The sequence below is a fragment of the Pezoporus occidentalis genome, unplaced genomic scaffold (assembly GCF_034315485.1).
Source record: "Pezoporus occidentalis ecotype Australia unplaced genomic scaffold, CSIRO_AGI_Poc_V1 ctg387, whole genome shotgun sequence".
NCBI classification, from domain to species: Eukaryota; Metazoa; Chordata; class Aves; order Psittaciformes; family Psittacidae; genus Pezoporus; species Pezoporus occidentalis.
Window position 1 is genome coordinate 40843 of NW_026915710.1, and position 27982 is coordinate 68824.

Genomic DNA, 27982 nt, shown 5'->3' on the forward strand with positions numbered 1-27982 from the left:
CCCAGTGCATGAAATCAGCCCTCCTGGTGCACACACACACATGCCACTCATCCCACACCCTGCTGGGACCCTCAGCTCCTGCTCTAGGGAGGAGGGAAAGGGCTCGGCCATGTGCTGGTGGCACTGTGTTGGTCCCCAGGATGTGCCAGCTCTTTGGTGGCCCTCGGCTGGAGGAGGGGGTCTCTCCCTGTTCCCCCCACTCTGCAGAGCACTAAATAAACAGGGAAACCTCCTTAATCCTGGTCATTCACTACAATAAGCCATCTCGAGCTGGCTGTGCAGGCAGCTATCAGAGCACAGGGGAGGGTTTCCCAGCAGGACCTTAATTCCCTCTGCAAATAAAGCTGGAGGGAGGGAGAGCACAGCTTGTGTCTGTGATAGATGAGGGCTTGGGGGGGCTTTTGGGGCCAGTCTTCAAAGGGCTGATCCCCATGAACCCCCTTTCTGCAAGAAGCCGAGGGTCACTGAGGGATTTCCCGTTAGGCCACTGCTTGGGCACTGTTTCAGTCCGACTGCTGCCATGCCACATCCCTTCCCTGGAGCAGTGAGGCTGGAATGGTCCTCAGTGCCACACGGAAGGACTGGGAAGCTGCAGGAGCCCACATGCCAGCCTTTGTTCCACATGGACCTGGTTTTTCTGAGAGCAGTGCTCATCCCTACGGCACATCCCAATGCTCCAGATCCATGTCAGGATCAAAGCACAGCTTAGAGACGTTATCAGAGAGGCAAAGTCCTGTGGTGGATTTGGTTCCTGCCTCATCCCTTCAAGCTTATGGGCACGGATACAGCCAGGCTGCATGCCTGGGTGCATCCCATGCCCTGTCTGTGCACACTGGCTCCTGCTTTCAGGGTCTCCCCCCTTTTAACCCCACCTGGAAGGAAAAGCTGAGGACTCCTGGGCCAGCTCAGAGTTCCTTGGTTTAATATCTGAAGATTAATGTGCCTAAAGATTAATCTCCTTTTCTAGCCAGCTGACCTAAGGGGGGCCAGAACAGGCTGGGTCTGGGGAGGAGGTGAGGGCAGTGCCACTGGGGATGGTGTTCCCACAGCCCGGGATGGCCCTTCAGCCCATAATGAAAGTGGTGTAATTTTATGTTAATCCCAGCTCTTCCATACTCTGATCCCTCAGCAAATGCAAAGCCCTTCCCGAGGCTCCTGGCTGTATTAATCTTGTTTTGCCCTCGCTGGCTGACTCGCAGGAGGCTCCCATGGCTCTGGGAGTGCTGCTGCCCAGAGGTGCCCCCACTGTCCCCTCCAGGCAGGATTAACCCCACTGGTGGGAGGCAAGGGCAGTAAGAATTCTTTTTTTGGGGTTTTGCACTAAAATGACTATTTTATAAGCAGAACTGCTCCTGGAGTGAGCAGTACTGAGCCGCAGTGCAGGGAGACAGCAAGCCCCTGCTCTTGAGAGCTACTATTCACTGACTGTAGCTGAATCGTGTCAAGGTTACACCTCTTTGAATGACCTTCACTAGGAGGGTGGTGAGGCACTGGAGCAGGCTGGAAAGGGCTTGGAGCAACCTGGTCTAATGGAAGGTGTCACTGTGGCAGGGGCTTGGAACTGGATGAGCTTTAAGGTCCCTTCCAACCCAAACCACGCTGTGATTCGCCACACCTTTGCCACCATAAAGGTTACCAATAGAAATGTGGATTTGGGGAATAGCTGAGTCTTCCCAGGGACGGGGAGCCAAACCCTGAGCAGGCAAAGCCCAGCCCCTCTCTGCCTCAGTTTCCCCACCTGTAAATCAGGTGCATTCTCTTTTCTGCAGCCTCTGGGTGACCAACGCCCGGAACACGCTGTCCTTGGGGAGAAGCAAGAGTCACGTCCCCACCAGCAGGAGCCGCTTCCTCATGCCTGTGGTGGTGAAAACTCCCGTTGCTGAACAACGGGGCCATGACGTTCGAACCCTCCATACCACCGAGGTGCTGGGCTCCCAACTGATCCTGTGCCTTGGGTTTATGGAGCCTTGGAACCAGCTTTGCTTGCCAAAAGCGACTTGGGGGCTCTCTTGTTAGCGCAGTGAAGCACTGAACACTGCACTGAGGGTGCAGTCCTCATTCAGCTTTCCTCCTCTGTACCTGTGCTGATAGTGAGCACAGCCACGTGGATGAAAACCCCTTCTCCGGGAAGAAAAAGGGGCTTTTCCTGCCTGTTCTGTCCTGTGCAGTAGGAGGCAGAGGGTGACTTGCATTCCTCCACGCCACTGCTGAGTCACCAGATCTGTCTTTCATCCTCCATGAAAAGCAATTCCTCCGGGGCCAGCAAGGGCTGGCGGTCTGCAGGGCGGGAAGCAGCGCTCCGGCGGGAATGGGGCCGGGATTGTCTCGGAGCTGCCATTCCACTGGAGAAACAGCCAGGGATGGGCTTAGTCCCGGCTGTGCTTTACACCCTTTTGCACTGTATTCTAACACACGTTCAAACGGCAGCATTCCTATCCTTTCTGTTTCATTTTGCCAGGAATAACCCCTGCTGCTTTGAGCCTCTTGAGCAGCAAGCCAGGATTTTTCTGCTGCTTCCCCTTGGATATGGCATTGCACCTCCCTTTGCAGCTGGGACATGGGCTGGGTGCTTCTATTCAAGCTCCTCTCTTTGCTCTGAGGGCTCAGTCGCCCCATGAGGGAGTGAAGGAGCCTTTTTTTGCTGAAGATAGACAGTTATTGAGGGGGAGCACACAGAATTGTTCCCCAGGCTCAGGGAGGGGAGGTTTCCTTTTGGCTCTGGCTGCCCTTTAGAATGATGAGGTGAGTGTTAGCATGGATTGCTCTTCCCAATCACACCAGCCCAGTGGGGAAAAGCCCAGGAAGTGCTGGGCACTGACCCTGCACAGGGATCTTCTCTCTTGTACCCACAGGACAAGGTCCCTTCCAGCAGCTGTCCCCACAACCCACGAGCAGGCAATGTCACACACAGAAAACACATCCCCCTTGCTGTGCATGGCCCCTCGCAGCAGCCAGAGCACAGCTGTTTGCAGTGTGATAAGGTGAGTTATGGAGTTGATGAACAAAAGAGGCTCTTCAAGGCTGTCTCGGCTCCTTTCCAGAGCCTGCCGTGGTCTGACGCGGGGAAGATGGATGGGAACACGCTGGTCCCTTTACATGGCAGGGGCTTTGCCTCAGAGCAGCACAACATGGCGAGAGGCCGGGACTGTTTGCGCTGATAAAACCAGTTCCCTGCTCCCAGGTGGAAGTGGTTTGTGAAGCAGCAGAGCTCTGTAACTGCCTGGGTGAGTGATGAAGCTGCCCTTGCCTCCCGTGCTGCAGGAGGGAGAAGATGGCTGCCTCCCTGAGGCGGGTGGCCTGTCTTGCTGTTAAACGGCTGCAGGACAGGCGTAAACCAACCTGCAAACGCCTGTGTGTCTGTAATTCTGATTGATTTAATTTCCCTGGGCCCAAATCTCTATAATCTTCACACCTTGCTTCTCCCTCAAGCTGTGGGGCACAGTGGGCCTTTGCGTGGTCACCTCAGCAAGGGCGGCTCCAAAGCTGGGTGGCTCTGGGGCTCCCTCCGGACCCCGTGTGCTGTGCAGCCATCCCTCACCACCGCTCTGCTTGGAGGGGCTGGCTCTGGGGAGCCCCCCCCGGACCCGCCATGACACCTCCAACTATGGCGGCGCAGCCCTCCCTCCACTCCCAAGATGGCCGCGACCAGGGGCACTGGCCGCGCAGGCGCACGGCTTTCCTCGCCGCTCCCAAGATGGCGGCCCGGCAGTGACAGGGGATAGAGGAGGTTGTGGGTAGCGGCAGCGGAGCGCGGCAGGATGATCCCCACCGAGGAGGTGTCGGCCCGCAGGAGGGAGATTGAGTACAAGCTCAAGCAGGTGGGACTGGCGCCCGGACGTGCTGCAGGCCCGGCTGCGGCCTGCGCTCATAGCCCCAGCGCGTTGCTCAGGAGACGGGCCTGGGGGTGCCCACAGGGCTTGGGAGCCACCCGGGACCCCCTTAGAGCCTGGTCACCCCCTCCGGGCCTGGCAGCATCCCAGGTCTCCTTCAGCGCCTAGGGCCCTGCTTGTCAGGGCTATCTCTACCCCACCCCTTCGGCCTGTGGCAGCTCTCTTAGGGCCTGGTGGCCTCTTGGAGCTCTCTCTTCAGGTCCTCAGACCCAGCCTGAGGCCAGCCCTTGCAGGCTTCTGTTCCTTTCCTATGCCTGGGCTTTGGTGTCTTGAAAACAGCCCTTGGTGGTTGCTTTGCATTGGCTGCTTGAGTTCATGGCTGTGCGTGGGATTTGGGGGATGCCTGTGCAGCCACTGTGTTGTGCTATGGCAGGGAAATGTGTGCTCTCAGTCGGTGTGCCTCTGTGGTAAAGGTATTAGTTTTATCTTGTGCTGTGGCTGTAGGGTGCTAAGGCTTGTGGTATTGAAGGGAAACAAGTAATCTGTAAAAACCTGGCTCATTTTGTTGTGTCTCAGCTTGGGTCAGTTGCCCAGATTTCTGTTAAGAGGTGGGTGGCCTCAGCATCAGACCAAGTGTGGTTTGCTGCAGCGTTTGCCAGGACGTGGAAAAACCTTCGTGTGATGTTGAGTGACTTAAATGCTCAGTGTTCAGAACTGAAGAGTATTTTTTCATCTTACTGGCAGGAAGAATTAACTCTGTCCTTCATCAAAGATAGCCTTGAGAAGAGTGACCAGCTCACAAAGAACATGGTAAGTTGATCCTTGAAATTCAGCCCTAATGTTGGGCCTGGCTTTACTCTTTATTAGGAGAAACTGTGTTTGAGGCTGTCACTGTGCCCATCTGAGGAGTGCAAAGTAATGAACCACTTGCTTTGTGTCTGTGTTTTGCACTTCAGTACCTGGGCAAAAGGGAGAACTGATCATAGAATGGTTTGGGTTGGAAAGGTCCTTAAGGTCATCCAGTTCCAACCCCCTGCCATGGGCAGGGACACCTCACACTAAACTGTGTCACCCAGGGCTCTGTCTGTCCGGTCTGGCCTTAAACACTGCCAGGGATGGAGCATTTACCGCTTGCCACTTGATGAATGTTTCTGTCCTAAGCTTCTCTCCTGTTTAGATGAGGGCTCAAATGAGCTGTTGGCCTCATGTCTTTATGGTCTGTCCCTCTTGGGAGGAGGTATTAATAGACCTCAGACTAGTTTGTGCAACAACATCATGTTGTTGCTTCATAAAGTCAGGTCTTGTTTGGAGTTATATTTTGGGAATGTTCTGTTTAAGAGGTAGAAAGTAGTATTGTGCTCTCATGGCATGATAGCCCCCAGCTACTACACTATGTCTAGTTTTGGGCTATAAGAAAGTCATAAAGGCATCACTAGGGAAGTGTGGAAAGCGTAGCATGAGAGTTAATCTTGAAGGAGTTGCATTTTGGCCTACAGAAGATGACAGTAAGGCATCCTTTAAGAGCGTACTATGGTTTAAAAGTAGTATCACGGTCCCTTTTAAGAAACAAGTGTCTATGATGGGTAAGATTTTTGCTTTACTTGTACTGTGCCTTCAGGTTGTGCATCTCATGTGTGGGTCTCAGTGGTATGGGGCGAAGTGGCTGCTGGTTTATGTGGGTGTCCTTTTTACCTAGTGCACCTGCAAGCTGTTCCTGTGGCTGTTCATGCTGTCAAATGGACTTTTGCTCCCCCTTAGGATGTCCTGAAAAGTTATTTTCACACTTCACAAACATTTAAGATTGGCCCATCTCTGTATGGCAGGTGATCTGTTTTGTAATTATGAATTGAAATTAGGACACGGAGGGATTAAAGAGCCAACCTAAGGAGAAATCAATAGCAGAGCCCCAAAAGAGACAGTGGGACCTGAAGGTCCCTGATTGCCCTACTGTTAACTACTACCCTACTATATGGATACATGTGGAAGGATGTCCTCAGCTCTCATTCTTTCTTGGTGTTGTAGGTTGCTATCCTCTCCTCCTTTGAAAGTCGTCTGATGAAGCTGGAGAACTCCATCATCCCAGTCTATAAACAGACAGAGAACCTGCAGCGCTTGCAGGAGAATGTGGAGAAGACCCTGTCCTGCTTGGATCATGTCATCAGTTACTACCATGTGGCTAAAGACACAGAGAAGATCATAAAGGAAGGGTGAGTGGAGCAGCTAGATCTTGCTGTTGAACTTTCAGGATGGAAGTAAGGGAACTGACTCCACACACTCTTCAGAGTGTTCCTTGTACCCTTCCCACACACTTTCCCTAGCATCACACCACAGTGAAGCTGCTTGTCTTGACCTTCAGCAATCCCCAGAGGGCAAAGTCTGCTCAGGCTTGGCACTGGTGTCTCTTCCAGGTTTAGCACACATGCTGCTATATGAAATTCATTAGCATTGGTGGCTTCTTTCCTCCACTGTTTTCCCAAAGGTTCTTCCTGCACTGCTGATGTTGTGCAGAACTCTATCCAGTTCTGGAGCCTGCTTTCAGTCTTCGGGTGGATGCTGTGATGGCCCCTCACTGGGGTGGGTGAAGACAAGGCTGAGAGTTGTGTGCTGCTCAGTCATCAGTACCTTTGCACTTGCTGCATGGATTTTATATTCTGCCATTGAGTGGAGGCAAAAGGGAATCCCATGATGATCTCCTGGTGGAAGAAAAGGGAATTGAAATGTTCCTTATTGTTTTTATCCTGATTTTGGTCTGATGCTTTCTTAATAACTTCATTCTTTGCTTCTTGGGGCATTACTTTAATTTTGGTTTTATTTTCAGGCCTACTGGGAGGCTGGAGGAATACTTGAATTGCATGGACAAAATCCAGAAAGCAGTGGAATACTTCCAGGACAACAATCCTGACAGCCCGGAGCTGAACCGTGTGGTAGGTCATGGGTTTGGAGCCTTGCATGAGTGAGATAGGCACAGATGTAGCCCTGCTGCTCAGCCTTGTGCTGTGAGAGGCTCTCAGCCTTGCTGCTGGTGAAGAGGGTGGTTGGGCACAGCTGAAGAAATGATTGTTTTGGGGTCTGGTGAAGTCTGTACACTTGGCAGCATTTCTGCTTGTGGGGTTCTGCTCTCTATGCGTTGCACCAGTAGGACATCTGAAAGCATGTCACAGAATCCTAGAATGGTTTGGTTTGGAAGGGACATTAAGCTCATCCAGTTCCAACCCTCTGCCATGGGCTTGAACACCTTCCACTAGAGCAAGTTGCTCCAAGCCCCATCCAACCTGGCCTTGAACACTGCCAGGGATGGGGCAGCCACAGCTTCTCTGGGCACCCTGTGCCAGCGCCTCAGCACCCTCACATGGAAGAACTTCTTCCTTATATCTAACCTGAACTTCCTCTGTTTCAGTTTAAACCCATTACCCCTTGTCCTATCACTCCAGTCCCTGATGAAGAGTCCCTCTCCAGCATCCTTGTAGCTCCCTTCAGACACTGGAAGCTGCTCTGAGGTCTCCAAGCAGCCTTCTCTTCTCCAGGCTGAACAGCCTCAGTGTTCTCAGCCTGTCCTCATATGGGAGGTGCTTCAGCCCCTGATCATCCTTGTGGTCTCCTCTGGACTTTCTCCAACATCTTCATGTCCTTAAAACTTGCACATGTGATGGCGTTGATTTAGCCTCTTCTTGAGTAGCTCTTGTTGGTCCTCCAGCTGCTTGAGCAGAATGGGAGATGTGTCTGAATCCTGCTTGAAGACTAAGCAATTCCCAAGCAGTATTTTTTATTATTTCATTAGCTTTAAAAGTCTCTTACTTACAGATGCTGCTGGAGTTTGAGCCATGTGGTACTTGACAGTGGTCAGAAACACTGCAGGAAGTATGTTCTTACGCAGAAATAATTTGGATGCTGGAGAGGGACTTTTCATCAGCAACTGTAGTGATAGAACAAGTGGTGATGGGTTTAAACTGAAACGGGAAGTTCGGGTTAGATATAAGGAAGAACTTCCCTGTGAGGCATCCCTGCACTAGATTAGACTGGGCAGGGGTTGGAACTGGATGAGCTATAAGGACCCTTCCAACCCAAGCCAGTCTGTGATTCTATGAAACATTCATGAGGGACTGATTACAGAATCTCTGTCCTGCTTTCTCCTTCTGTTTTGTGCCAGAAATCCCTCTTTGAGAGGGGCAAGGAGTCCCTGGAGTCGGAGTTCCGCAGCCTGATGACACGACACACCAAGCCAGTGCCACCCATCCTCATTCTGGACCTCATCAGTGGGGATGATGACATGGAGCCCCAGGAAGAGATGTTTCTGGAGCACCTCCCAGAGGGTGTCCTGCATGATATCATCCGCATTTCTGGATGGCTGGTGGAAAATGGCAGGAATCAAGGTTAGTGCTGCCGGGTGTTCCCTGGTAGTGGTGTATTGGGGAATGCTCTCCAGCTACTTACAACGTGTAGTTGAGACCAGAAGTAGGGTGTTGAGGGCTGTGTGTAGCACTGCACAGCTTGTCTTATAGGTCAGCCGTGAAGCCTCTGCTCAGGTGCTGCTGTGGTTAAGAAACCCCCAGGCACACTGCTGTTGGAAGCAGCACCAGCAAATCTAGTGGCTGCCTCAGTGGAACCTTTCAGGTGAGTAGTTCAGTCTTTCAGTCACCTCAAGATTCCACTTTTTTACAGTTTGGAGTGCAACTGAAGTGATGGTTTATTAGTTACAAAATAATCTCCTCCAATTTGTCGTAGTGCCTGGTCTGACCTATAGCAGAAATCCATTTAACTTGCAACTGTAATGCTTTCTGATGGAGCTGCAGCTATCTAGTCCTCAGCTATTATTAATGTGCAAAACACTGGTCACTTATTCCCATCTGGGAACTATTTATGAACAGATAAAATGTGACCAAGGGCAGGGAGAAAGCAGCCCAATCAGTACATGCATCTTTCATGTTCTGCTGCATCAAAATATGCCTGCAGCTTTATATTATATTAACTTTTCCTTTGGAAGTGATTGACTTTGTGGAATTATTACAAGAAAGCCTGTATTTCACATGCATGGAGCTGCTGGAATCACCCCCACTTCAGTCCTTTACTTCAGAGTGGGGATTACTGTTCTTACCAAGTATGACAAACATCTTTAAAAGCTTCTTAAGAATTTGTCCATGATCAAAGGCAATTCAAACACGTATAGCATAGTTTGTCAGTCACTTTGTGTTCTGCTTTTAAATGATGAACGCCTCATTTAGTTCCTGAGCACCCTGAACCCTGAGAAGTGTGTAAAGCCTCTTATCCTACAAACTGAGCCCTTCAGTTGGCAGCGTCTTGCACAAATGTCTCCCATCAGTTTCACAGCTGATGTGCTCTTGTAGCAGTGCATAGACTTAATGTTGTGTGTGGTGGGAGGGCTGGAATGAATACTGCGGAGGAGGGAAGAAGCTGGTTTGGAGAGACTCTGTGAGGGAAAACCACTTAGCACTTCCTTAGGGTCCCACATCAATGCTAATAAGCCCCCTTAGGAGCACAGAATGTTTCAGGAGAGGTTTGGTTTCCCGTTTGCTTATAACCTTGTTTCTACCTTGTCTCTGTAGATTTCATGACAGTTTACTTCCAAATCCGCTCGGTCCAACTTGACCGCTCCATCAAGGGGCTGAAGGACCATTTCCGTAAGAACAGCTCCTCCACGGGGGTTCCCTATTCCCCTGCCATCCAGAACAAAAGGAAGGACACTCCCACCAAGAAGCCAGTCAAGAGACCAGGTGAGTCCCTAAAGTAGGGGATCACTGCAGTATGTATCCTCTTGGCTGGGTATGGAATGCCTTCCCTTTGCCGAGGTAGCCTCTGTGTCTAAAATGTCCTTTCAGGACAGGAGCAGGGGTAAGATTTTGGAGGTGAGCACCTCTTCTCTGCCCTGGGTTCAGCATTTTGATGACGGATGTTTTCTGTCTTCTTGTCAAGTCCTCAGACCTGTTCTTTGGAGGAGAGGTCCTGTATACAGAGAGAGAAAAGGTCATTGCCTTAACAATGGAGATGAGTAAAGAGACCTGAGAGGGCTCTATCTAAGAACACCTATCTTCAGCCTTGGAATAGTGCTTATACATTGTGCCATAGCAAAACACAAAACTCTGATACAAGGCATCACTTGAATCACTAGTTATGAATAAACTAGTGCTGGGAAACCAAGAACTGGTCAGGAACCGGGATGGGGTATGGGGAGGTGCCTACAGAAATGAGATCCAGAGGTTTCTGAATTTTGGAAGGGTTGCTTAAGGCTTTTGGCTTGGCCTGTTGTTGAAAGAAAGTCTGAGGCTGGTGGGTTGTTCCACCTCTCCAGCTTATCATGGAGTTCTGCGTGTTTTGCAGCTGGTGAGAGCAGTCACTCCAGCGTACTGAAGTGTGGAGCTGGAGTTCCCATCTCTGAAACGTGCCATCTAGTGGGAGCACGGCCAGAAGGAGAGTAGCAAAAGCTAATGTGTGCCTCCCACAGCAGCACAGTGAGGTTGTCCCTCTGTGTGTCACGGCACCTTATTTCCTCCTCTGTAATAATGATGAAAGTCAGGAAAGTCCATGTTTATGTGGGTTTATACAGGCAATGCTCTCCCACCCACATATATTTTCCTGTGTTGTCCAAATACTCTTACTGGGTTTCAGGAAAATAACAAGCAATGTGGGTAGGGCCTGGGAATGGATGGGATGGGGAAAGAGAGGGAAAGAAATACCCATTTTAATTATGTTGTGTTTATTTTTATAATCCTGATGTGAATGCAGTCCTCATCCCAGGTAATGTGTCTCTGTGTGTGTGCTGGCCCTGGGGCTCTTCACTTCTCTGTGTGGAGATGCTTTGCTGGGCCTCTTCTTGCTAAAGCAGAGGGTGTGCCTGGGATATTTGCAGAGGGAGGTCTGTGGGAGGTTGAGACAGCTGGAGATCACCCCTCTGGTTGTTTAACATCAATCTGTTCCCTTGCTGCTGTGCCCTGGAGCTGTTCCTGAAAGCTGGAATGGGAGTTGCAGGTGATGGGTGCAGTCAGGCTGAACTACAGTGGGGTTTCTCTTGCCAGCAGAGAACCACCTGACCAGGGGATGTCTCTCTTGGTTTTGCTCTGGGGGTTGGTGTGTATTTACTTGAGTAAGAATTTGCCATCAGTATTTGGAGATCTGTAGAGGACAGTATCCTCCTGCTAAGGAGAACTGTGCTGCAGATGGCAGAAACCAGTGTTTAAAATTGCTCCTAAGCATGGTGACAGTCATTAGTGGCAGTACCTCCTACCCAACAGCATGATTACCACAGGTAAAGACTGGTTTTGTGTGGTTCAGTAGCTCTCTCCTGGAAAGATGCCCCATGGGATACGTAGATGAACCATTGGGGTGTGGGTGCTTCAGGCTTGGTCCACAGTGCTCAGTTAACACCTGATGCTAAAGAGATCTCTGGGTGTTGATTGCTGTGAGGTCAACATGGCCAGTAAATATTTCTAAGCAGCCTGCCAAATGGTGACATCTCCCCTGTGCTCTGGGTAAACAGAGATAGAGGAGAGGGATTTCATCATGGGCAGATGGAAATGAAACCAAGCACTAGGCTATTTTGTGAGTCTCAGATCTTGAGTGCTCACATAGAGAGTACAGAAAGTACACATGTTTGAGAGCACAAGCATTTGTCCCTATGAAGAAGAGTCCTCCAAAATGAATGCATTTGGGCATGGAATATTCCTTGTCATGATGAGTGTCTGTGCTGTAGATTTACCAGGAGATTTTCACACCTTTTTGCCCAGTTTCATTGGAGTTACTGGGGTGGGTCTGGTAGAAGGCAGAGAGCAGGTCTGGATGCATTTAGAGAGCTGACAGTGACAGAAAGAGCATTTCAAGTCATCTTTTGGGGTATTGTTCATCTCAAGAAAAAACTAGTGGCTAATTTGTCTCCAGTTTTCTGTGAACAAGGACAGACTGTAGCTCAAGGCAAGGGGTGGTTAAACCTCATGTACCAGCCATCTCTTACGGCCACTAAATTGTACTTAAGTGAAATTAAAAAATGAGGGAAAAAAATAGTCTTTGAGCAGATTCACAGGTTTTTCTGCAGTCCCATCAGCTTTCAAGGACACCTCTTGAGGTCTTTATCCTCTTTGCACTGGCACAGTGGCTCTCTTCATAGCAATATTCGTCTGGTGGGATTTGATTCCCCTGTTTTTAGCCTGTGTTCAATCATGGAAGAACAACTGGTTTCCTGTACTGTTGCTTCAGTAAGCAAAGTCAAGTTCTGCCAGTTTGGGTTTCAGACAAGGGGATTTTCTCATGGCTTCACTGAGCAAGTTGATTTCCTTATTCCTCAAGGAAGAATATCCCAGTGCACACCCCAGCGCACACTTTAACCTGTCGCAAGGGAAAAATAACAAACTAAATCCGATGTGCTATAACTTCTTTGCCCACAAAGCACAAGAGAGCCTACAGGTAAAGGGCAGGTGCTGTATTAGGGGCAGGGTAACAAGGCAGAGACATCCCCTCCCTGTTCCCCAGGTATTATTGCTGCATTATGGAGAACTTGTTCCATATCCATGTGTTGTTTCAGAGGGTCTTCATCCCTCTGTTGTGGTTTTATTTGTTGGTGTATCCTGTACTATCTCCTGTTGTTACAGCAAGTAGTTGGAAACCTGGCTGCTGGAGATGCTTCTAAATCAGAGTTATCTCCTCTTAAATGAAACTTGCCAAGTCGAGTTGAATTCATGGAGCAACCTGTGGGCTTGGTTTTTAGTAGTTTGCTATTTGAAACGTCAGCAGTGTATTCAGATTCTCAAATCAGCCTTCTGCAAACATATGCAGATCAAATATTGCTTCTTTGGGATGCCTATAGACCCAGTAGTCTCTTCTTGGCTGGAGAGCAGCAGGTAGCTGGGGAGCTTTTCATTGCCAGGGAATGATAGGACCAGAAGATGCCAGCCTGGCTGCCTGCAAGAAACAGAACAAGGTACAATTGGAAAACTGTGCCTCATGTATGCCCAAAACCTATTTTAACAACTGGGCCACAGGAGCAAATATTTCAGATGTTTTTTGACTTGTGGGGGCTCTTTTTAAGCTATAGGGAGCCCTTTTCCAGTGTACCCAGGGCTCCCCTTTACCTAGGGCTCCAGTTTACCCAGCAGTGTGGTGCTACCTGAAAGCAGGCTGTGGAGTCTTTGTGTGGCAGAATAAAGAGCTTCCCACTTCCCATTATTGATCGCTGCCTGGCTTGAATGTGATGTTTTCATTAGCAGCTGAAGCACAGTCCCATTTGGTTTGGAACTGCTTAATAGAAAAAACCAATCATGGAACAAAAGCTTTGGCTTCCCCTCGAATCCATTAAAGCCTAATTACAGTGCAAAGAGAGAGGGATGGAGCAGCAGTGAAGGGATGCTCAGGAACAAACACGGGTAACTGTGTTATGCAAAACAACACAGCAGAGGTTTTCAGCTCTCATCTGAGAAGGAACTGTCAGGGGTGGGCTGTGGAGACATGCTCTGCATACCTGTGAAGTGAGAGCCTCTCTGCTTGTGTTTAATGCCAGTTTACCCTCTTTTTATTTATTCCCCCCATCCACCCGGATGCTAGGAAGTGGGAAAGATGAAAGAACTGGTAGAGGAGCAGTGCCTGGGTTGAGCTGCTCTGCATCAGCTGGGCTACGGGGACAGCAGTAAGAAGGAGCTTAGCACATATCTCCAGAGCTTGTTACAACCCTGCTTGCTCAGAGGAACTTCGTGTTGTGCCCAAGCTCTTAAGGTTTCTGCAAGTAGCTAAGAATAAACTGGAAGTGTTGGGTGTGAAGAGCACTGGGAAGCTTGGAGGAAGAGGAAGAGCCCTCTCATTTGATCATATGGCTGAAGGTAGGAGCAAATGCATCAGCACAGGGAGGGTGTAAAGTCTTCCCACCTCCCTGCTGTGCGCCTAGAGGGGAAAATGTGGTTTATGGATATGATGGTTTTTTTCTTTACTAAATGGTTGAGAGCAGCCGAAACTGGTAGTAGAAAGATGTTGCCAGTGAAACATTACACTTTAGGAACCATGTGCTGTTGTTTAGCAAGTGCACCAGGTTAAGGCAGCTTGGTAGTTCAGTGGGAACTTCTCTCTCCTGTTCTCCCCCATTAGAGATGCACTGGGGGAAGTTTCAGTCCCCCTGCCCTATATCTTCTTATGAGATAAAGCTGTCCTGCACACCAGGATGCTGTTCTGCAGCAGTGTGTGCTTGGGCTTCCCCTCAGGATAGTGGTCCTCAGTGTTAGTGCAGCCAGCACTGTTTCTAGGCTGCACAGTGGCTCAGTCACTGATGGAAGCAGGGATTTTCTGCATGTTTGGAGGGTTTATTTCTTCAAAATGGAAGAACAATTCTTAATTTTGGCAGCAGCATTTTTATTTCTTGGATCCTTCTTCATTTTCTCAGTTCTGTTGCATCTGGGCCTGCTATAGAAACTCCTTCCACCTTCCGAAAACTTTCTGTTCCCTGTTGTGCAGGCAACAGCGAAGCTCTGCTCCGAGAGGGTGTCCATGTGCTTGTGCTAATTGTAGCTTCTTGCATGAAGGACTAACCTTTGAATGTGGAACCATTGTCTTCAGTTGTCACATTAATGCTTTGTTTTGTGCTGTCTAGCTGTATAGCCAGTGCTGGCTTTTGTTCAGTTCTGTCTGGTTTTTGTGTGTGTGAAGTATAAATCTTTTAACCCAGTGTTATGTTGTGTTTTTTTTTCCATGGTTTGAATTGATTTGCAGTTCCTTAGAAGAGAAGTGGCTTTGGGGATTAGGGGGTCTTAATGCCAGTTAGACATGGGTGGGCAGCATCCATTATTCTGGGATTCCTGGGATGGGAATTGCTCCCTCGAGCCCAGAGATTGTCACCATTTTACTGCTTCCTGTAACACCAGAGATCATTCCTTGGCTGTGGAGATCATTGTCTTGGCTGTTCGGCTCCTGATGGGTCTGTATTGATTCTGCTCAGAAAATCCCCCTTGGAAAGGTACCTCTTGCTGCAGCTCTAACCAAGTGGCTGCAGTTGTGGCTCTGGGGAGCACACAGTGTGTTGCCAGACAGGAATTGTTGGCACTGCAAAGCCTGCTTCCAAAGCTGAGGAAAAGCAATGATTTTGTATGCTTGGATGTAGAGCTTAAAGTCCCTACAGGGAAGGGTGCTTCAGTGCTTCCCTTCTCTGCTCCTGTTTTCTCCACCTCACCAAACTGGTTGAACACCCTCTGATTGAGGGAGTCTCTCCGTGTGAGGCGCTGGCACAGGGTGCCCAGAGAAGCTGTGGCTGCCCCATCCCTGGCAGTGTTCAAGGCCAGGTTGGACCCAGGGGCTTGGAGCAAGCTGCTCTAGTGGAAGGGGTCCCTGCCCGTTGCAGGGGTTGGAGCTGGAGGATCTTTAAGGTCCCTTCCAACACAAACCAGTCCATGATGATTCTGTAACCCTGGCTGGAATTGGTGCTCCCACCCTCAAAGCAGGGAAGCAGACTGGAAATGCCATTGGATCTGCACACTTGGACATGAGCTTGGGGTTCACGTTCCTGTACTGAGCTTTCTCATTGGTGCCCAGGTGACTTGCTGGTGGAGGGCTGGTGGTCCGCGTTTGTTTTCTTTCACTCATTTTCTAGGTCTTCTTGTCTCTTCTCTCTGGCTCTGGTGACAGGCACGATCCGTAAGGCTCAGAATCTTCTGAAACAATACTCTCAGCATGGTCTAGATGGGAAAAAGGGGGCCTCTAACCTCATTCCTATGGAAGGTAATCACAGCTCTAGCTACTTCACCCTTGACTTTCTGTGTATGAGCCTTGCTTTTTCAGGTGGGACTTCCATTACCCTAGTGCTTGGTGGCCAGCATTGGATACGTGCAGGTCTTCTTGGGAGCCAAGGAGATGCTGGAGGGCCAAATTATTTATCTGAGTTCAGTCTCTGACTTACAAAGTCTCCATAAGCATGAACACAGGTGGAAAGGAATGTGACCTTAAAGCAATTGACCCACCAGAGCCACCTGGCTAATGGAAGCTCTGCTCTGATGACATCTGCTTGTGGTGTTTCTGTTCTCTTTTCTTTTTGCCTGGACTTTGAGACATTCCGTTTCCTGGTGACCTTTCCAAACCTGATGCTGAAGTGTCAGACCACAGCCTAGCTCAATGCATCATGTGTGAAGTTCACCTCAGTGCATCACTGTGAAGACCTACCTAAATAGTTGTCTTCCGTATTCTGATCTCCTCTGCCTATAGAGGTTGGACCAGATAAGGGGAAGAGGTCACTTGCTTCAAAGCATCTAAGACCTTTCTGCCCCCTGTTATGTATGCATCCAAAGTAGATCTCTTCGGCACCTACACTGTAGTCTACTAAATCCCAGATGGTGACTAACATCACTCATTTGGGGTGGAAAAATCCTTGTGCTGAGCAGGAGATGGGCTTTGAGTTTGGCTTTGTGATGGTTGAGGGTACTTCTGGGGCCCGCTGTCCCATTCAGAACTTACGGCAGGAGGTTCAAGGGACTCCTGTGGCCCAGCAAATGGCTTGACTCACACTTTCATCAGGTTTCAAAGGGTTGCTACTGCCGCATAGCCCAACAAAGGGATTTGGTCAGGTAGTATTCCTGGGACTGTAGGGCAAAATAAGTGTCCATAACCTCAAATAAGCCAAGCTTGAAGCAGCTTCAGCCCGTGTGAGCATCCATCCATGCTGTAACCACCTGGATAAATTGCGCCTTCTGTTTGTGCCGGCTGCCATCTCACTAGGTCATGAGCATGACTTACGGGTTAAACACCTTTCCGATGCCCTGAGCGACAAGCATGGGCCAGCTGCTGGTAAGTACCATGTTGCCACTTCACACCAAGCTGGCTAACATCCCTTCTCTCCAGCATGTTCACGGTAGTTCTGTAGACAGTGGCTGTTCATGGGCAGTCTGGGAGCATGGGCCTTCTCTGGCTAAGAAGCTCTGGCTCTTCTCAGTAGAATTCACTCCTACTAATCACACACCCCCCGAGCCCTCAAAAAGGGAACCCTGGCTTTAGCCAAGCAAAGACTGGGAGCCACCATGCTGAGAGGCACTTTTTTATAGCTAGCTACTGGCTTGTTTGGTGCTGCAGTGAAGCAGACAGGAAAGGGATCACCTCAGCATGCAGTGGTGGGTCACTCTCCACTGTAGGCACTCTGAAAAACCACACATGTGTGTCCCCTGCTGACCATAGCCTTGAAAAGCTCAACCTGAAGGACCTGTCAGTGTAGGGAAGAATTGGTTCTGTGCCTGTCAAAAGTTGCACATTGTTGCTGGGAGAAGAGAAACAGCAGCAGCACCTATAGCTTACAGAAGGCCTCTCCATGTAATCTGTTTTATAGTGGTTCCTGCAGGGGTCTGGGTGATGCAGGATGGTGTGTGTCACTTTGTGGCTGTCCTCATGACACATGCAGCTGGTGATTGGCATGAGCTGATGCTGGCCCTTGTATTGTAGCAGCACTTCTCATGCTTACCTCTGAGGTTCTTTGATGGATCTTGAAGACATCTGTATGCTAGGACTCAACTATTTGCATTTGTATGCAGCTGTGTGTGAGATAGCTCACCCAGCTGTGCCGATAGTCCTGCTTCATGGGGTCAAAATGTTCATCTGCCTGGTTTTTATCTTGTTTCTTCCTGTGGGAAGATGCTGCCTTCCAGGACAGCTTTGGTTTCCCAGAAATGGTGATGCAGAATGGCATCTCTTCATCTGCATGATGGATGGAGATAAAGAACTCTAAAAATACCAGCAGAGATATTGAATAATTCACCTCAGACATTCCCAAGTACTCGGTGTTCAAGCCTTGATTTAATTTAGTCTGTGTCCCAGAAGAGTTCCAAACCTGCCTTTTGCCATGAGGCTGGCAAGAGCTGATGGCTTGATGTGCCTGTTTCCTGACCTGCAGGTAACTCTGCATACCCTGCAGGAGGCATTCATAGCTTCCTGTGCACAAACCCAGGGGCAGTTTGGTGAGAACATGACTGTAGTTCTCACACAAGGATGTGTGCAAAGCCAGAACCACCTTTTCCAGAAGAACCTTATGCAAACCAAGGCCTTGAGCAGAGCTGCTGAAGCTCAGGGTGGAGTTTGATCTCCTAAAGCCCTCTTGCCCTTGCAGGGAGGGACGACGTCTTCGACATTGAGATCGACGCGTACATTCACTGTGTTAGTGCCTTTGTCAAACTAGCCCAGAGTGAGTACCAGCTCCTGACAGATATCGTCCCTGAGCACCACCAGAAGAAGACCTTTGATTCCCTCATCCAGGTCAGTTGAGCCTCTTTGCTTGGCTTCTCTTGTAAAAGGATGCACACAGTCTTTTTCCCTTCCTCTTCATTGTGAGGATGTGGATTCCACGACCCACTGTGGGTGCCCAGGAGCACCACCACTGCTTGTGCTGTCCTCCAGGAGCTATTGAGGGAACTGGGGCCTCACAGACCCTGGAGAACATGTGCTCAGAATCACTCACTGGGTACCACAAATGAACCATTGGCTGGATTGGCACCTTAACTAGGGCATCCTGCATGGAGCCCCTTGTGCTGCTTCCTTCTGACACTGTCATGCTGCTTCCTTCTGACCCTGTGGTTTTGTTGCAGGAGTCACTGGATAACTTGATCATGGAGGGGGATAACATTGTCTCAGCTGCCCGCAAAGCCATCATCCGACATGACTATTCAGCTGTGCTTACAATCTTCCCCATCCTTAAGCATCTGAAGCAGATGAAGCCAGAGTTTGACCAGGTCTTGCAGGTGAGTGTGACAGGATTGGAGAGGGTCCTGTGGCTTGGGATGTGTGGAGAACTTCCTGAAAGGGATTATCACAGTGGCTTTGAACAAAGCTGCTTCTGTCTTCCAGCATGGGCTGGATGGAAATGCAGCTTGTTTCTTTCTGTGACAGTGAACCATTAACTCGGCATGTTAATGGTTAAGCTCTTTTCAGTTCAAGTCATGACTCAGTGATGGACCATATAAATGGTCCATTCTGCTATGTACATGGCCTCTGAGGAGCTTCATCTCTGTTAGTGTTGAGCTTAGTTTAGGCTGTGCTTACTGATGCCTGGAAGATGGGCTCCTCTGAGGAGAGCCTGCTTGGACTGTGCCACAAGGTACTCCAGGTATCAAACACAGCATCTAGGTTTAGCCAGGCTCCTTTCCATCTGCTTCCAGCTGGTGGCTGTGATGCAGCAACCCCCTGTATCAGGTACAGTCCAAGAAGAGACATGAGAAGTGGCAGGCCCTGGTCACCACTGGGGTCACAACATCCTCCCCTTCTGTCTAGCAGAAGGATGCAGGATTTCATGTGTTGTGGTGTTGATGGTGTTGTAATTATTCTCCTGGCACATGAGGAGTTGAAAATGAGATGCTGGGGTCGGGGATCAGGGTGGGTAGGTGCTGGATGACAGTTCAGATGCTGTTTGTTTAGCTTCTCTGATCTGTAATGAAACTGTTGCAGGGAACTGCAGCAGGCACCAAGAACAAACTGCCAGGGCTGATCACTTCCATGGAGACCACTGGTGCAAAAGCACTGGAAGAGTTTGCAGACAACATTAAGGTAGGATTCTCCTCAGTGTTCCTTTTGGCAAGACCAGCAGGCTTGGTAAAGGTGTTTTCTGTGCAGAACCCCTACTTTAGCTTTCAGCTTTCCATGAGACCCTGCAGTTTCTGAGTCTAAAGGAGGTGCTTGCTGGATCAGCTGCAAATACCAAATGCTTGGTGCTGATTTCAAAGACAGAAGGTCTCTGCATAAGACCCTTTACAGGGTTACTACAGATAATCTGCCATAAATTTCCAGATGCAGAATTAATCTCAGAATTAATCCTATTTAAGAAGAAACTAAAACTGCTGACTTGGTAAATTTTGGGGTACTCATGTGAAACTGGCCCTATGTAAGGTGTGTTTGGTAAGCATACTGCCTGGTAGGTGAGCTTGATGGTCACATGCTGCCCAAACCCCTGTGGTTCTGAGCTGCTGGTACGTTGGAGCTGTGGTTTCTGAGCACCAGGAGATGGCACTGCGAGAGCCAGCTCTGAGGGTGTTGAGAGAGGCTGGATGAACAAGCCTACAGCTCACTTGCAGCAGTTTTATTGTAGAGGCCCTGTTTCTTTACATGCTTACCTTGTGCCTTTCTTTCTTTCTTAGAATGATCCAGACAAGGAATACAACATGCCAAAAGATGGGACAGTTCATGAACTCACCAGCAATGTATGTGATGATGGTTTGAACCACCCTGTGTGAAAAACAGCTTCTGATGATGTTTGAAAAAGAGTAGTAAGGAAATTTCTGAAGTTAAACTGTCTTGGAAGGGCAATGAACTGGTTTCCATGGGGAGATCAGTCAGTTACTGGTTGAGCCATGATATGACTCTGTGAGTAAAACCCAGCAACTTAAAGCAGTGTAATGATTTGTTTCTTGAAGGCTTTTAAGTGTGGGGGACACATGGTCTTGCATGATCCTTAATAGCAGAGCATTTAATAGGAGATGCAGTGTTGGTTGTTCATAACTTCCCTCTCTTGCTTCCAGGCCATCCTTTTCCTCCAGCAATTGTTGGATTTCCAGGAGACAGCAGGTGCCATGCTGGCATCACAAGGTACAGACATGCATGAGGCTTGTTTGGGCATGCAGTTCCTTCCCCACATTGTCTGGACATCTTCCCTAAAAAGCTCAGACTTCATCATGCCTGTGAGCTTGTTCTCCTCCTGTCCTTCACCCTGTGGTTTGTCTTGTCCTCTGATATGCCATGACCATGTAGATAGTTATCTGGAGGGGATGCCGAGAGTTTCCTTCCACACTTGCTGCTATCAGGTACTCTTGGGGTAGTGTTTATTGCTGATGTGTTCCATCATGAGAGGATGCCTCAGTCATTTAGCTACAAATCTGACACTGGGCTGGTTCTCTGTGGCTGTACTGGAGTGAGGGTGGATGGACCAGCTGAGCTGGCTTTAGTTAGGGGTGTGTTGATGAATTTCACCTTTCCTGCCACAGCCTCTGGTCAGAGCATAACAGTAGCAGCAAGAATATTCTCCTTGGAATCTAGCATGGGCAAGCTGGAACTCCTGAGCTATGTGTGTGCCTTGTGCTCTAGCAGAGAGATGAGTTTTAGCTCTGCTCTCCAGGATGCTAAAGAGACTTAGCATCCAGAAAGAAATACATGGATCAGAAGCTGAGGGCAGCTGCCTCATGGAACAGGATGTTGCTGCTTAACAGCTAGAGCATGAGTCTGTGTTCTGTGCAGAGCAGCAGCTCCCTGCTGAGCCCTTGGCCTAGGCAGAGCTCGTGTTTTCATGTTTCCCTTGTAATAGAGCAACTTGAGAGGTGGAGAACTGTGGATTTTGGAGGTACAGAGACCTGAGGAGGCACAGGCCAGCCACAGCCTGGTGTTTGGGAGCCCATTAGGAGCAGGGGAAGGGGGAAGTTTACAGCTGCCTCCAGACTTGTATCTGCTATTCCTGCTTGGAAGATCCTGCCAGTTCTAAATTAACTCAAGCTGGGATGTGTCTGCTTCTTGCCACATCTCCTGTAACCACTGCCTTGTGCCCTTGGCACTTGTAAGCTCAGTGTGCTCAGAGCCTCCTTGACTTTCTCTCCTTACCCTAAGAGGTGATCTGGGTTTTTTTCTTCTGGAGAAACCAACTGTTTCCCATGTCCTTCCCTGAGTGGTGATGTCAGCACCATTATGTAAAGCCTTGACATGTTGTCATGCACTAGAGCTCTGTCACAGGAGCTGATGCAGAAGGTAAATAGGCTTTTTTATTCTCTGTATTGGTCATGCAACAAAATGTGACACACAAGCCATTTCCTTTTGAGTTGTGGCTGTCCCATCACATCAGGTGTAGAGGGATCCTGCTGTATAGTGAGACACACAGCTTTGCCCTCTGTTCAATTATTAAAGCTTGAAGTCAATGTAATTGTAGCAGCTCTGGTAACTTGGGCTGACATGCAGGAGCTCAGAGCCATGCAGGAAGTGACCCATAATCCATGTGCTGTCAATGGTGCTGTCTCTGGCTGCAGCCAGGCCTCGGGGACCATCTGCTGCAGTGGTGTTCTCCTGCAGAAACTGCTGTCACTTGCTCCAAAGCTATGCCCAACAGAGGGCACTGTACAGGCCAGACGGGTTCTCATTTTGAGTGACACTGGTTACTGATTGTTGGTGAAGCTGTAGTCCCTGTCTGGCTGTGGACCTGGTGTCACCCTACACCAGCCATCATCAGATCGGAGGTGATGTTAGTGAAGTTGGAGGGAGTTGCTTCTGGATCAGAGGCTTTGGGGTGGTGACTTGCCTTCAAGGCTTCACTCTGCGACAGCTTCCTGCTGCCAGCTCAGGTGTGGGTGCCTGGAGCTGGGTTTGATAACTCCCAGTGATCCCAAGTGGTGGGAATTACAGTTTTTTATGTGATGTTTGCCTCGAGTGGTAGCAAAAGCAGAGTGATGGGTTAAATGTGTGCTGCCAGTTCCTTCCTCTTGCCTGCTGAATGGTTATGTAGAACCCTGTATGGTCATGGAGGGATGCTGAAATGCAGAGTGAGGGTGGGAGTGCTTTGCTCAGGTTCTTGGGAAGGTTACGTGGGCTGTGCAGTTCATTTCTGGGGCATTAAACTGCTGCTTGTGTGAGGGGAAGCTTTCCTTTGCCTTGAAAGTGTGTTTGAACTCATTTGGAATGAGATGTCTTTCAGTGACCATGCAAACAATGTTTCTGGCAGGGGAAGGAGGTTAGACTGCCTTTCCTCTGTGATCTCCACTCCGTGGCCTTGGAAGGAGTTCTGCCTGCTCTCCTGTGTAGCTGTCTGTGGCTGCTCTGTGTTAATATCTGCTTTGTTCTCCAAGAGATGCTGGTCTCTAACCTGTCTTTTTGCACTTTGCCTTTCTTTTTCTCTCTCCACCCGCCCCTTTTCTCTCTGCTCTGCCTAATCTTTGTAGTTCTTGGGGACACATACAATATTCCTTTAGATCCCAGAGGTAAGCAGACTTACCCCCACCTCCCTGTTCCCATTGCCTCAGATGCTGGTGATGTATGTTAATGCTTTATCCTCCAGGAGTGGTAAATAAATGAACATGTAACTGAAAAGGGAAAAGGGGAGAGTAAGTAACCCTTGCCAGGGCTGGAAAGACTAGGGAGGGCTTGTCACCAGCAGACAATGAGGGATGCCACATGAGCTGCAACAGGCTAAAGACACTCTCTTGGCACTGAATCCCTTTGGCACGGGTGCAGATTGGCCCAGCTGGGATCATGCTTTATCCCATGTGCATTCGGCTCCTTATTGTCCAGCTCCCAGCAACAGGAGCCTCGAGGCCTTTCCCATGGGGGCTGATGAACTCAGACCACCCCAGCTAGGCCTGGCTGCCAAAGTCTCTGGTGGAGGAGGAGGAGATAGTTACCCCATGTGTCCCATGAGCAGCTGAGGGCAGAAAGCCATCTCTTATGCACAGAGGGACATGTGCCAGCCCAGAGTCATTGCTTATAAGGGCAGGCTCCCATGCTGGTGCAGCCCCTCTTACAGAGCCAAGCAGCCCTGTCAGCAACCATGGGGATGGCTGAAACTTCCCAGAGCCCTTGTGCCTGTTCCAGTTCCTGTTGTGTGCCTGCTGTGAACAGCTCCAGCTTGGTTGTGCACCGATTGCCAGTTTCTAGTGCTTCCAAAGCCTTTCCAGGTGGTGGGGGAAGAATGGGGATGATGTGCTTAATGACTCTATTTCTGATCAAGAGGATGTCCTCTGAGCACTAGGAAGGAAAGGAGAGGTTTCTGTGGGGGGTGCTGAGCATCTGATGCAGATAAAAGGGGTGAGAGGTGCACAGCTCTTCCAGCCTTGCCCTGGATAATCAGCACTGAAGCAGGAAGCTTCCCACTGGTGATGGGAGCTCTGCACTAATTCCATAGCAACTTGGATGATGCTTGTTTGACTTAGAGGCAAGGCTGATGACACATATCCCCTTCCCATGGCATGATAACTGGCCTGAGACTCTTTGCTTTTCAGAGACCAGCTCTTCAGCTAGCAGCTACAGCTCGGAGTTCAGCAGGCGGCTGCTGAGCACCTACATCTGTGAGTACCCTGCACACCTTCCCAGTTCTTCCCCATCGCCTGTCCTTTGTGCTTGGGTGAAGAGCACAGGCTGTGTCTCTAATGCCATGTGCTCTTTCCACCTTTGAGCTGGAGTCTGATGGGAGGGCTGGTGAAAAAAGGGTCAAACTGGGAGTTTCAGGCTGATAGAGTTGGTCAGGACAAAGCGCAGAACTTTGTGTTCACTGTGCTGCAGAGCTTTTGTCATCAGCTGCCTCAAACCGTTCTCAGACAGTACTTTGCACCTTCAACCCCACAGAGGCTCCCAGCTGTCAGATGAGCTCTGTAAAACCTTTATCCTGGCTTTAACAGTAAGGTAGTGGGATGAACTCATGGTGCTACCTCATCATGATCTGTTACAGTGGGGATCATGTCCTTTGGCTTCTTTGAGATCAGAGCCTGCATCATGGTCAGGCTGTGTCTGATCCCCCCTAAGTCATGGGATGTGCTCTGAACCCAAAACACAACTATTGCCAGTTGCAACAAAGGCACTAGTTTGCAGAGAGCTTTTGGTGGCTCCCTGAGGAAAGACTGTTGTAGGGCTCATAGGATTGTCCCCTTGCCTGCACGTGTACGTGCAGCTGGGACTGTGCTGTTCACCTTGCTGGGGCCCCCAGTGATGGTACAGTTTGGATTGCCAGTAATGAGAAGTTTCAGTGCAAAACCTTTTTGTTATCTGTTTTTCCCTCTTTAAGGCAAAGTGCTGGGCAACTTGCAGCTTAACCTTCTCAGTAAATCCAAGGTTTATGAAGACCCAGCTTTGAGTGCCATTTTTCTGCACAACAACTACAACTACATCCTGAAATCTCTAGAAAAGTAAGTGTGGAGCTGGGTAAATCTCCCTGAAGTCCAGGCTGAATCTAAGCGTGGTTCTGGAGCAGAGTTTTGCATCAAATGCATTTCCTTGCCAGCCTGTCTCATCTCTGCTCTTCCTTCCATTCTTAAAGTGCTCTTCTGAAAGCCTTGCTAAGCATCACATTACCCAAGAGTAGGAGATAAAAGCATCAGAGATACCTTAGCTTGTAGAGTGTCCTTGATCTTGGGAGGACTGAGGACATAGGTTTGGAAAGTAATTTCTGTCTCCCAGTTTGTGCATTTCAGGGTCCTTTTTATTGTAAAGGGCAGAAACTTGCTAATAGGGGGCTGAAGTGCAGACCTGACAGCAGCTGCCTCAGGTGCTTCCTCAAGTGCTCTGTCCTTTCAGATCTGAGCTGATCCAGTTGGTAGCTGTGACACAGAAGACAGCCGAGAGGTCTTACCGAGAGCTCATTGAGCAGCAGATCCAGACCTACCAGCGCAGGTCAGTCACATCCTCTGCTCTTCCCTCCATTTGCTTAGTTTGGAGCTCCTTGGGAGCCAGTGCTGTTGGAGCGGTGGGAGAGATTGGTCTGAAAATTGGTCTAAATCCAAACCCAGGTATTTTGGTTTCCAGGCAATGAATCTGACTTGGGAAGGGGTCCCTGTAGGAAGCTTTGGGGGGTGTATTGTCAGGGGTGGCCTTTGGGTCATGCGTGAATACACAGATGTTCTGGTGAGGCAGGAGTGACTTCTCTTTGCCTCTGTCCTATCTCATTTTACATACAGCTGGCTGAAGGTGACAGACTACATCTTAGAGAGAAACCTGCCTGTCTTTCAACCAGGAGTGAAGGTGAGAGGATGGGCAAGGAGGGTTTTGAGATGATAGAAATGGCTGGAAGCATCTTCTCCTTTGTCATATGAAACAGTTTCCAGAAACCTGCTTTATATCTCATGCCAGTAGTGCTCTGTGAAGTGAATACTGTGCCTGGGATAAGATGGAGAGCATCACTGCCTTCTGATTTGCCCCAGGCTCATACAGGTCTTTTAATCTCTGCCTCCGTTCTTATATTTCCACCTGAACAGTTCCTTCTATTTCAGATCTGTAAAACCTTGAGACCTTCTCTTAGAAAGGGCTGGGAGCATAAAGAAATCTATTTTTATGTCTGTTCTAGCTGAAAATTACCCTTGTTAAACCTACTTCAGATGAAAGCCAATTGCTGAATGTAGAGTGTGCTGCTCACTGCAGCTTTCTTTCCTCCCTGCTTTAGGAGAGGGAATTCAAGCCAAGTAAGTAGGATATTACTTAGGTTGGATGGGGAGCTGTGGGCAAACACTAGTGTTGGAAATTTACTTCTGGAGATGTAATAAAATCTTTTCCCTCCTTGTTGCAGCTCAAGGATAAGGAAAGGCAGATGATAAAGGAGCGCTTTAAGGTGAGGAGGTGTTAGATGGCCTGGGAACATCCCTTGGTGATGGGGATAGGCAGTCAGACCAGAGATCTGCCTGAGGAGGAGACCTGTCAGTGGAGAGGAAGAACATCAAACTTGGTATGGAGATGGGGTTGCAGGCAGGACACTCACTGAGTTTTACTTTGGACAGGGATTTAATGATGGGCTGGAGGAGCTGTGTAAGATCCAGAAGGCCTGGGCAATTCCAGACATGGAGCAACGGGACAAAATCCGTCGGGCACAGAAAACCATTGTGAAAGAGACCTATGGTGCCTTCTTGAACAGGTGACAGCATTGCAGCATTGTCCTCTCTCCTTTGGATTTAAGGAGGTCTTTAGGCCCTAGAGTAGCCTCAGATGAGGCATTTTTCTGTTGTCCTGTCTTGGCTTCCCTACTAAAACATCCCCAAGCTGAACTCTCCTGGTTGCCAGCATCTGCTGCCAGCCTGATTCCTTGGTCAGGGTGAGTGCAGATGTTGTAGCCAGCACAAAGCTCTGACCCACCCTGAGCTACTCATGTAAAACTCAGGAGAAGACCCATTATAACCAGGTTACTTGCTCCCTACAAGATAACCTGTCAGTGGGATGTGCTGGTGTGGAACTGATTTGTGGCACGGGAGGCACCAGTGGGTCTCTTTTCTGTGTTCCATTTGTCACCTAGGGGTTGTCTTCCTTTGCAGATATGGCAACGTGCCCTTCACCAAGAACCCTGAGAAGTACATCAAATACCAGGTTGAGCAGGTTGGGGAGATGATTGAGAAGCTGTTTGACACCTCAGCATGAATCTCTAGCTGTCATATACAAGTCAGCACACTCTCAGCAGCCTTTGGGACTCCCTTTGTTCCCCCCCTGCCCCATTGTGGTGGGCAGGTTGTTATACTTGTATTTATCAGATTTATAAACCTGTGGAAGCACTCCCTCCTGGCTGCCTCTCCCTTCTTCCATGGATCTGGAGCAAAGGCTGCTGTGTGGGCTCTTACACTGATGCATCTTCAGGCCTGGGTGTGTTAATGCTTTGATGTGCAGCAGATGTGGTGAGTTGTTTAAAAAAAAGGCAAAACAAAAAAAATCTCTTATGGGTACAGCCCTTCTGTTAAGGGCAGAAGGCCTTAAACTCCAAGTGGTGCTTCCTGCTTCCCTGATGGGTTTTGGGAATCTTGGTTCTATAGGATCCCAAAGGATTTTCCCACTGTAACTGTTAGTTCAGTGAGGGGGTGAGAAGCTGAGTCTCTCCTGTGGCTGTGCCTGCCAGGCTTTGTTTCCCCCAGAGTTTCATGAGCTGTCCCAGTAGCAGTTGTCCTGTGTGAGGTGGTGGGAGTCATGACAGAACCCTGAGAGCCGGAGGGAGCTGGGCTCTGCCATGTGAGACGGGCTGAGAACATTGGGGCTGTTCAGCCTGGAGAAGAGAAACTGCATGGAGACCTCAGAGCAGCTTCCTGTGTCTGAAGGGAGCTACAGGGATGCTGGGGAGGGACTCTTCATCAGGGACTGGAGTGATGGGACAAGGGGTGATGGGTTCAAACTGACACAGGGGAAGTTCAGGTTAGATCTAAGGCAGAAGCTCTTCCCTGTGAGGGTGCTGAGGCGCTGGCACAGGGTGCCCAGAGAAGCTGTGGCTGCCCCATCCCTGGCTTGTCCAGCTGCAGCTGGACCACTGCATGGTTCAAATCCTGACTGTCCCTGCTTGGCTGTTTTTCATGGGTCTGGCTGTGCAGGCTCACAGCTCCCTGCAGGGACCTTCCCTCCTGCTTTCAGAGCTCAACTCCTTGAGGAAGGCTGAGGCTTCAGTGCTAGCTGTTCCCTCTGCCAGCTCCAAGAGCCTCTGCAGGCTGGCAGGCAGTAGACAGAGTGGTTTTAAGCATAAGCAAAGTGCTGCTGGCGTGCATGATGTGCAGTGTCAAGCCTGCTGGATC

At 49.4% G+C, this 27982-nt stretch overlaps 1 protein-coding gene across 13 annotated transcripts; it reads left to right on the plus strand.

Annotated features, from left to right (window-relative positions):
- The first annotated feature begins 3720 nt into the window (after positions 1-3720).
- Positions 3721-26988, plus strand: EXOC7 (exocyst complex component 7). Of its 13 annotated transcripts, XM_062632207.1 has the most exons (22): positions 3721-3818; positions 4575-4640; positions 5853-6037; positions 6649-6754; positions 7978-8200; positions 9392-9559; positions 10569-10580; positions 15435-15527; positions 16518-16586; positions 17893-18038; positions 18368-18520; positions 19224-19322; positions 19910-19972; positions 20291-20357; positions 22685-22723; positions 23741-23806; positions 24520-24640; positions 25029-25124; positions 25409-25472; positions 26014-26055; positions 26222-26355; positions 26750-26988. In XM_062632207.1, exons 1-22 carry the CDS (start codon positions 3759-3761, stop codon positions 26850-26852), a joined length of 2175 nt encoding a protein of 724 aa, XP_062488191.1. In that variant the 5' UTR covers positions 3721-3758; the 3' UTR covers positions 26853-26988. The 13 variants fall into 13 exon arrangements, with proteins under 13 accessions (XP_062488191.1, XP_062488193.1, XP_062488195.1 ...); XM_062632209.1 differs by lacking the exon at positions 22685-22723; XM_062632211.1 differs by lacking the exon at positions 16518-16586.
- The last annotated feature ends 994 nt before the right edge of the window (positions 26989-27982 follow it).